Here is an 11,104-nt window from a genome sequence, read left to right as displayed (position 1 = left end):
CTCGTAAACACTGATTTAAAATGCTTATTCATAATTTCTGCTATTTCTATTTCCTCTGTGTATTCTGTTCCTCCTTGTAGTTTAACTAATTCTTGTTTGTGTTTCAGTTTGTTGTTTATAAATCTATAAAATAGTTTTGGTTGATCTTTATGTTTTTCTATGAGATCCTTTTCGTATTTTCTCTTTTCTTCTCAGCACACTTGTACATACTGATTTCTATAACTAGTATATATTTTCCATTTTTCAGGTCTTTTGTCTTTTTTCCATTTTATTTAAGCTTTATTCCTTTTGTTTTTTAACTCCCTATATCTTTTGTTATACCAACACTTTACATATCCTTTTTGTTGTTTTTGTCTTGGAACATACTTTTACATGTTTTACATGTTATAAATTTCTGTCAAAAATTTTCATTTCTCTTCTACTGTGGTTTGCTCCTTGTGTATCCTTTCCCAGTCTGGTTTCTAAAAAATAATTCTCCTATTTTATCAAAATTAGTTTTTCCATACATTAATGTTCCCTTTGTATATTATTCGTTTTTTCTCATGTATTTTTCCTCATTTAGTTCCAGTTCAACTAATATGTGGTCACTTTTACGTATTGGTGTCATATATTCAATCTTGTCCACTATTTCAGATTCTGATATGGTTATTAGATCCAGTCTCGATGGTTCTTACTTATTTCTATACCTAGTATTCTCTTGAATCCATTGTTTCATTGTATGTTCTATAATCATATCAAGTAGTACATTTCCTCACAGATCGTCTCCACCTTTCACTGTCATCTCTTCCCATCAGATTTCTTTACAATTAAAGTCACCCATTATAATTAGTCTTCCTTCGTCTTCCATTATCTTATTTAGTGTTATCCATGTGTCCTATAACATACTTTTTTGTTCTCTCTCTTCCCACGAAGCCGTTTTAGGAGGCACATAATTTATTACAAACTTCCTGCTCTTCTTGTCCCTGTACTCTATTTCCACCATAATCATCTCCACTCTACTCACTCTATATGCAACTTTCCTCACATTTATATCCTTCTTAGGAACATAACTCCACCACCCTGTTTTACTTCTCTGTTTCTAATCCAATAATTATATGCGCCATGTTCTACACTATTGGGTGGTAATGGACCTCTCAATTTTGTTTCTACAATTCCCATTATGTCCGGTTCTTTTTCCTTCAGCTAATCATTCAGTTCACTCAAGCCTGTTATCAAGCCATCTATATTTGTGAAAAACACTTTTGATATTCTGTTACCTCCATCCTGTTTTCTGTTTTCCTTCAGTTTTTCTCTACCATGAACAATTTCCTCACTTTCATATCCACTACTCTCCAATAGAATTTAGTCTTTTTGTTTTCTCTTCCTCTCTTTCCTCTTTATTCGTTTCTCTTCTTATCCCTACCTGTTTATACTGATAACGTATTGCTAGTTTTCCTGGTTTTGATAAGATATTCTCTGCTGTCGAATGTAAACTTAATTGGTCTTATCTTGTTTATATTGTATTTCCACAATCTATATATTTCTATTTCTTCAATTTCTTTCCCTATTTCTTGTTCATCTTCTAGAACTATTTTAATACCTTGTTTACTTTTCCTTCTCCTCCTTTACTCCTGTAGCCTTCTTCGGATTATGCTTCTCTTCCATTCCTAATATAATTATACATTTAGTTTTATCTGCTAAGTGTCTTACTATATTCTCCTTCTCTCTCATGACTTTAATAACTGTGTCCTTGGTTTGTTCTTTCATCTGTTGTTTCACTATATCTCTAAATTCAATTTTGTTATTATCTTGGACTTTTTTCCAACCATTTAACTCTTTTGCTATGGACTCTTTATTCTCTTTATTATTCCTCTTTAATTCCTCATTCTCATCCTTTACTTCTTTTAACTATCTTTTTCATTCTTCTATTTCTTTAGTTAGTTTTTTATTCTCCTTCTTTAGTTCTTCTAGTTTATCAACTCTTTGTGTATCTAGTGTTAGTTGGTCAAACCTAACCTCCTATGCTTTCTTTCATTTTTGCTAGTTTCTCCTCTAGACTTACTAGTCGGGGAGGTTGTCATCTCGTCTCTCATTAAATCCATAGAAGTAATTATCTCATCTTTTCTTTGAGCTGCTATTACCTACATTTCTACTTTTAATACCTCTGGTCACCTGTTCGACCTCGTCTGTGTCATCTGCACACTTTTTGTTGACACCCCTTCTGACGTTCAAGGCCCGTTCCTCCCGTTCGACAATTTCTTCCATTTTCCTCAATAATGCTTCCCCTTCTCCTTTTTCTTCACCTTCCCACAACACCCCGAGATTTCCCCTTCCCTACTAATACAACACAGGTACTCCCTCGTCGCTGAAATCCACGAAAATTGCGTGTGTGTGTGTTTTTTTTTCGGAGTTTCACGATTGTGTGTGTGTATTTCCACGATCATGTGTGTATATTTCTCTAGTTGTATTTTACGAGAAGGGGAGGTATGCTCGTTGTGTCCCCTCTCCACACCTCGTTTCATCTAGACTGTTTTCAAATTCGTGTATCGTTTTTGCACACACCGCATTTTCATCTAACTTATTCCAAATGTCTATTACCCTGAGGGGGAAGCTGTTCTTTTTCAGGTCTCTTCTATAACTGTTTTTCTTGATTTTCTTTCCGTGTCCTCTTGTATCTCCACTATCCCATTTGACTAGATCCTCTCTATCAATAGTTTCTATGCCTTCCATGATTCTATAGTTATCAAGTGTCTCCTCTCTCTCTTCTTTGTTCTAATGTTTGTAACTCAAGTTTTGTTAGGCTCTCTTCATATGATAGTTCTGAGAGTGTTGGTACCAATTTCGTAATTGCTCTTTGTATTCTTTCAAGTTTTGTTATGCTTTTTTTTTTTTTTTTTTTTTTTTTTTTTTTACCACGTCGTCGCTGCATATTCCAATCTTGGTCTTATCAAAGTAACTAGTATTTTCTTCACCATTTCTTCGTCCAGGTATGTAAATGCCACTTTGATTGTTCTTATTAAATTATAAGTTTCTCCAAAAATCTTGTTTATATGTTTCTTAGGTGACATATTATTCATAATAATGTCTCCTAGGTCCTTCCGATTGTCTACTTTTTAAAAATTTCTTTCTCTCGCAATTTATATGATCCTACTGTTCTTTTTTGCTTCTTCCAAAATCTGTTATGCTACACTTCTTAATGTTGAATTCCATCTCCCATTTCCTACTCCATTCCCATACTTTATTGAGATCACTCTGCAGTGACTCACAATCTTCTAGTGTTCACTTTTTTCGACAGTTTTGCATCGTCCTCAAAGAAGCTCATATAACTTTTAATTCCTATATCTATATCATTAATATACACAGTAAACATTATTGAGGCCAGAACTGTTCCTTGTGGAACTCCACTAATCACTTCATTCCAATTGTAATGTTTGTATTTTATCAACACTCATTTTCCTTTCGTGCGAGAAGTCATCCACTGAAGCAGTTTGCCCTGTATTCTTCCTACAGTTCCTGATTTGTTTAGCAATTTCTTATGTGGCACCTTAGCAAAAGCTTTTTTCAGGTCTAGAAATGCACAATAAGCCTATCCATCTCTTTCTTGTATTACATCTTTTAGCCTTGGATAGAAACACATTAAGTTTGTTACGCATGATCGTCCTTGACTAAATTCAAACTGCCTTGGATTTAGTACAAATTTTAGCTATCGTACTTGTAAGAGAGACCGGTCTATAGTTAGTAGGGTCTTCCTTGTTTCCCCCTTTATATATTGGTACTATGTTTACTCTTTTCCAATCTTCTGGAACTTTTCCTTCTTTCAATGAACTGCTTATCAGAGTATGTATTTTGTCTGTTAGTTCGTTCCTGCATTATCTCAAAGTCCAGTTTGCCATTTCATCTGCTCCATGCGATTTTCTGACATCGAGATTACTCAAGTGATTCATTATTTCTTTCCTTGTTACTTCTATCTCTTTCATAGGGGGGACTTTCTCCTCCCACACCGATTTAAAATGCTTGTTCATAATTTCTGCCATTTCCATTTCCTCTGTGTATTCAACTCCCTTGTCGTAGTTTCACTAATTCTTGTTTGTGTTTCAGCAGTTGTTTACAAATCTACAAAATATTTTTGGATGATCTTAAAAATTTTCTATGACATCTTTTTCGTATTTTCTCTTTTCTTCTCGGCACACTTGTACATATTGATTTCTATAACTAGTACAGTATATATTTTCCATCTTTCAGGTCTTTTGTCTTTCTTACATTTTATCCAAGCTTTATCCCTTTTGTCTTTTATCTCCCATCTTTTGTTGTATGTACTAATACAACACAGGTACTCTCTCTCTGAAATCCACGAAAATTGCGTTTTTTCCTGGAGTTCCAGTCTTCGCGTCAATTCGACGATCATGTATGTGTGTGTATTTACCTAGTTGTATTTTACGGGAAGGGGAGCTATGCTTGTGGTGTCCCGTCATCATATTTCATTTTATCTAGACTTTTTAAATTCGTGTATCGTTTTTACACACACCACATTTTCATCTAACTAATTCCAAATATCTATTACCCTGTGGGGGAAGCTCTTCTTTTTTCAGGTCTCTTCTATAACTGTCTTTCTTGATTTTCTTTCCGTGTCCTCTTGTATCTCCACTATTCCATTTGATTAAATCCTCTTTATCAATAGTTTCTATGCCCTTCATGATTCTATAAATAGTTATCAAGTCTCCTCTCTCTCTTCTTTGCTCTAATATCTGTAGCTCAAGTTTTACTAGTCTCCCCTCATATGATAGTTCTGAGAGTATTGGTGTCAATTTCGTAATTGCTCTTTGCATTATTTCAAGTTTTGTTATACATTTTTTTGTACTTGGTGACCACGTCGTCGCTGGATACACCCAATCTTGGTCTTATCAAAGTGACTAGTATTTTCTTCACCATTTCTTCGTCCAGGTATGTGAATACCACTCTGATTGTTCTTATTAGATTATAAGTTTCTCCATTTTTTTTATAGGTTTCTCAGGGGACATATTATTCATAATAATGACTCCCAGATCCCTCTCATTTTCTACTTTTTTAATTTCTTCCTCTCCCAATTTATATGGTCCCACTATTCTTTTTTTTTTTTTTTTTGCTTCCTCCAAATTCCATTATACTACACTTCTTGATATTGAATTCCATCTCCCACTTCCTACTCCATTCCCATACTTTCTTGAGATCACTCTGCAGCGACTCACAACCTTCTACAGTGCTCACTTTTTTCAAAAGTTTTGCATCCTCTGTGTATTCAACTCCTCCTTGTCGTAGTTTCTCTAATTCTTGTTTATTTTTCAGTTGTTTACAAATCTGTAAAATAGTTTTGGTTGATCTTTACATTTTTCTATGACATCTTTTTCATATTTTCTCTTTCCTTCTCTGCACACTTGTACATATTCATTTCTATAACTAGTATATTTTTTCCATTTTTCAGGTCTTTTGTCTTTTTTCAATTTTATCTAAGCTATATCCCTTTTGTCTTTTAACTTCCTACATCTTTTGTTGTACCAACACTTTACATATCCTTTTCCTTGTTTTTGTCTTGGAACATACTTTTCCACTCCTTTATAAATTTTTGTCAAAATATTCCACCTATGTGCAAGGTAATGCACATAGGTAAAAATAACAGTAAACAGTGGCGGCGCCAGGAGTTTTTAGTTGGGAAGGCTAAGGGGGGCTGAGCAAATTTTTGGGGTGGCTTGTAGTACAGTACTATAATTTTGGCATTAGCGGCAATCCGAAAGGCGTAGTCCAAGGTCCGGCATGGGGTCAAAGGGGCTGGCCTAGGGTCCTTGGTGGGGTCCAGGGGTACCGCCCTGATGGGAGCCCTGCCAGGATTTTTTGTTAGGGGCTGAGGAGGGACTCGACATGTTGACAAGGGGGTGGTCTCAGAAAATAAACTCAGATGATGATCATTCACGAATATCTGAACATGGGAGGCATACCATGCTGCTTTGATCCCAGTAAAAAAGTTGATTTTCTAACCTCACTTATCTATTGTTCGAGTGAGGTATATCGAGTTTCCAAACCCACTGCTGGAGGTCTATTATTATCACTTCACTGAGCTGCTATTCCACTTAGGTTGCAAAAAATTACACGGTACTTTGGGCAGGATTGTAATCAAAACCCCCTCTACATGCTCTGCATGCTGTGACTAGGGTTTCTTGAGCTGGATTAAATGTCTATGAATGGGGTATTATTGTCTGTCAATCATCAAATTGTGTAATTGGGTAAGGAAGGAAATCAAGTGTATATTTCTACCATGAACAATTCATCATGCAGTACATGCCATAGGAAATTCAGGGCCAATGTGGAAATTCAAAAGCTTCTTATATAGTATTGTGGGCCCTGGCATCTAATCACCCTTTTAACCCATGTAGCATATATGTCTGTGTAAATTGCTTCATGAAACATTACTTGAAGTAGGCTATATTTCTTCAATTGTCGAATAAACAAATATTGAAATAAAAACAAAAACAAAAAGGTTTCACAGTTTGTAAAACATTTATATGAATGAAAATTAAATTCATATATAGCTGAACAAACACCTTTGAAACATAAGCACTTCCCTAGAAGCTATTAATTGCAAGTTGTTCCATAAGAATAGTTTTAAAAACAGATAAAAATACATGTTTTCTTCATTCAATGTCCTTCATATGAAAAAGCCAGTAAATCCTTGATGTTTTGACATTTCATGGATTTCAACCATAAACAGATAAAGTTAAAAAAAGAAGAGAAACTCACGATGATATATCTAAGGAAATACATTGTTCCACCTACTTTAAAATGGTACGCCTATTCCTATGGTTGGCAGCAAATGCATCGATAATCATATCCCTGTCTAACATCTTTGCTCTTTGGGAATTGACTGGTACGTTTGTCACAGCTATTGTTACACAAGTAGGTTTTCAGTTGCTTTAGGCATGAAAAGCTTCTTTCACATGATGCTCAGTTAACTGGAAGAGTAACACTAATACGCACTTGCTTATACAAATCTATGAATGCATCTTTGTATGGTTGGAGCATGATGGCAAGTTGCATAGGTGTGTCTACTTCCATTTCCTGCTCCTGCTTTCTGGCAATCAACCTTCTTAGTTGGTGCAGCTCTATGGATAGATCTTTGTCCTCCACCCCGTAATTTGCAGCCATTCCTGATAGCTTTTCCTTGTTCAAAAAGGTTGGATGATTGGGGTTGAGGGCAGATACTCCAATAAGTACCTGACATGCATCGCCGGAAAAACTTTTTCTCAACTCACTGAGAAACTTGTCTATCACGGAGTAGTAAATCCGTCTCTTGGTAACATCGGAGTCATTCAAATCATCATCTTGTCCTATGCCGGATGTTATGACAAACTCATCCAAGCATCGTGGGGCTGCCCTTTGCCTCTGATGTGCAAGTTGTCTGCGAATCCCTACAGTCTGGCACAATTCTTCAGCATGATTTCGTAGTTGCTCCCAGCTCTCTTCGTTTCTCATCTCTGTGAGACTAGACATCACTGCTTCAACCAAATCAACTGCTGAGGCAAGCTGGAGATCGGGGGACTGGAATTGATCTGACAAGGTTTTCGTGAAATGCAGCAAACTCTCCATGAACACCAGATTCGTCACAAAATGGTGATCCAGAAGGGCAGTGAGTGACCTTGCTCCACTGGCCCTGTCCACATTTCCCCCTTCCATTAAATGTTTTAGGTGTTGCAACGATGCCAAGCAAGGTCCTCTTAACAGCTTGGCAGGCTGAGTGTTGGCATGCCCATCTGGTGTCCGATAACTGTTTGAGTTTTCTATGTGGTCTTTTTGGGTTCAGCTCCTTTTGGAATTTTAGAAATTCCTGATACACCACCGACAAGGAGAAAAAATTGTACAGTGATTGGATTGTGACAAAAAACTCAAATATTGACCTTGTATTGTTTACACAGTCAACTAAAACAAGGTTTAGCCTATGAGCATAGCAGTGGATGTATACAGCCTGTGAAACATCTGAATCTTTCTTGGACCCCATTGGTGCAACCCGACATAACTGCCACTCCATCATAGCACTGACTGACACAGGTATTGTGGTTAATTTTACATTTGGCTAAAGTTTCTTTTATCTTCTGGAGTATCGATTCTGCATTAAGGCCTTCAGCTGGTGTGAAATCCAAGAATTCTTCATGAAGCTCCTGATCATGGAGATACCTCACAACAATAGAGATCTGCTCCTTCTTTGCTATATCCTTCGTTTCGTCCACCATGATGGCAAAGTGCACTGCTTGTTTCACCTCATTACTTATCTCCTTTCTGATCATACCTGCCATTATTTCAAATAATTCATTCTGTATATCGTGGTGAGTATATTTTGTATTCCCCGGACTATTAACTTTTTTAGCAACTGTATGATCATACTTGGCTAGCACATTAAGTAATTCCAAAAGTTTACTTGATTGTCGGATTCATCCCCTTCTCTGTGCCCTCTCTGGGCAACATTTTGACATGCTGTATAGAGAAGTACATCAATAACTGCTTTAATGTACCGCCGATTATCCACCACTGTCTTGGCATGCCCGGCATCAATGGCTTGATAAATTGTTGCCCCTGTAACTTTCTGCAATTTGAATTCTCCCTATGCTTGCATCACAAATTTATGATGAGCTGAAGTATCATGAGCCTTCAGAGACATGGTTGCCTTCTTCCAATTCTTGAATCCTTTGTGGGTGAATGATTGTTCAGCTCGACCAAGATAGGAAGTTGTAAAATGATGACACGCAAAACAGTAAGCTGCATCTTTGACCACGGAATATTCAGGCCAAGAATATTGTTGGTGCCATCTTTTATTGAATGATCTTGTCTGACCACCTTGCATGTGTGAAGGATATTTCTTCAAATTAGGACAGGTAGGCCCACCATCTGGCAGCAGGTTGATGTTGTTTGGCCCTGGAGGACGTCTTGTGTTTTTCTGGGTACTGTCATCATCCTCATTCTCTTCCAACTCTGGATTTTCAATAGAACTAGAAGTACATGGTTCTTGATCGTCGTCATTAACTTGTTGCCTCTTGTGGGGATTTAGGAAGCGATCCATGACCTATACAGAAAAATAGAACACATGATTAAAAATAGGGGTGGGACGAATTTTTCTCTAAGTACTATAGGCCCTATACATAACACACTAACAATCAGAAATTGTGTTCATTTTCATGGCTCATTCGGCCCTCACTAGCAATGGCTGATTTGGACCACTTATAGACTTCGTGACTCATTCGTCAATTGTCACCATTGGGAAATACATTAGATAGGTTAGGTTTTAACTGAATTAACTAAATTAGGTTCGGTTAGGTTACGTCAGCTTAGGTTAAATATTTGTATAAATATTCCATCCTTTCGATGACTTTTGTTACAAAAATATGTTTAGCTTATTAATTTTTACATAGATTCTAATTCTCTAAGAAGAGATTAATATTTCTTCTTTAACAGTTCTAACTTTCCTCTTTGTCTTTTAACACAAAATTCATATAAAACATTATTGGCATTCTCAATATCACTATTATCAAATAACAACATTTATAGTATAGTAACGGTGTCATCTTGATAGGGTCACTGGATTCGTTTAAAATCCAATATTGGTAATATTGGACTAGAAAATGAGTGGGTCCTCATGTACTAATGTGCTGTGAGCAACAACCACTAAATGAATAGAAAACATCCTTAAGAAACAAGAGCCTGTATAGTTATTAGTGGAACTGTGAAATTAAGAAAAAGTATGTGCTTCAGAACGAAACAAGAACAATGGAAAGTACATATATAGTTTTTTGTATAATTATGCATAAGAATGCCCATATATGAATAGCAGCACAATATAAAAACAGATACAGGAAGTAAAATCATCTCCATGTGGGGAAAACAATTTACAAGATTGAAAAAAGGGGAGGTGAGGCGGCAAATGGGGTGGTAAGAGACCTGACAGATAGAAGTTATCAAAGAATGCTAAAATGGTTTAGGCATATGGTAAAAACAGGGAAACAGCAAGTTGAAAAACCTCGGCATGTACAAAATCACAAACAAACCCACAACCAACCATACTGAAACTGCATGAAGAACAACCACAAAATTCCTCAAAGTGTTTCCAATCAAACTGATTGAAGTTTATAGTTGCCAAGAAAGCAATTTTACCTAAAATATGCATCTTGCTTATGAACACTACATACCATACTTGCACGGACAATGAAGGCTGTAAAATTGAAACTTTAATTGATTTTACTTAATTAGTTTGAATTTATTTCATCATCTATTGCATCTTTAAGAAATTACTCAGTCTCATTAGTCATTAATATCAGTTATATCTGGTTTTCCATATAAATACGATCCATTCATATTGGATCCATCTCAAATATGACAGAGAAAAAATCAACATGGGTAGAGGGTAAGAATGAATGCGAAGAAAAGTTTAAGAAGAGTTAAGAACTATGATGAAGTTTGGAGTGTGACAGAGGTCAAATGTGATATAACTTGGGTGCATCGAATTTATATATATATATATATATATATATATATATATATATATATATATATATATATATATATATATATATATAAATTCCACTACAATAATGTATTGTAACCTATTATAAAGTATTTTTATATTATCGGTATTAAAGCAATGGTTGGTATTAACTAAAAATGTTTATTAGCATAATCATTAATACAGTGTAATTTTGTAGTTTGAAATTATTTTCAAATGGTCTCTTCTACTCCAGCAGTAAACATTCACTGACCCCCTGATTATTCATCGACCCCTTGACTATTCATTGACCCCTTGGATGTTCTGATCGACCACTTTGAGAACCCCTGGTCTATATACTTTGGGAATACTATTGTCGCTTGGCCACGTCCTGATTTGTCGCATAGTCTATCTCAGATAGGCTATGCGTATATATGTCACACATTACAGATAGGCTATCTGTAATGTGTGACATTTCTACAATGGGTTACAGGTGATTTGAGGCATGGGTCATATATAATGAAAGCAGTTGAACTTGCATAATGCCACAATAATACACATATATTGTCCTCATTTCAGATGGGGAGTGGGTTAATGGTAGGGCTAGCGCTGATGGCTGACAGATTTTTA

The 11,104-nt window shown here is 36.0% G+C and overlaps 1 protein-coding gene across 7 annotated transcripts in view; it reads right to left on the bottom strand.

Moving 5' to 3' along the window:
* Positions 1-6,740: 6,740 nt before the first annotated feature.
* Positions 6,741-11,104, bottom strand: part of LOC143026661 (G-protein-signaling modulator 2-like) — a 235,417-nt gene continuing 231,053 nt past the window's right edge. For 5 of the 7 annotated variants that reach the window (XM_076187429.1, XM_076187428.1, XM_076187425.1 and 2 more), the window contains one exon: positions 6,741-9,061. In XM_076187429.1, coding sequence (XP_076043544.1) covers positions 8,603-9,061 — 459 coding nt within the window. In that variant the 3' untranslated portion in view covers positions 6,741-8,602. The remainder of the gene's footprint in view (positions 9,062-11,104) is intronic. The other 2 variants (XM_076187427.1, XM_076187431.1) reach the window with 1 other exon arrangement.

The sequence above is a fragment of the Oratosquilla oratoria genome, chromosome 6, assembly GCF_046742065.1.
Source record: "Oratosquilla oratoria isolate Oo_2021 chromosome 6, ASM4674206v1, whole genome shotgun sequence".
NCBI classification, from domain to species: Eukaryota; Metazoa; Arthropoda; class Malacostraca; order Stomatopoda; family Squillidae; genus Oratosquilla; species Oratosquilla oratoria.
This window is presented reverse-complemented; position numbering and strand designations above follow the sequence as displayed.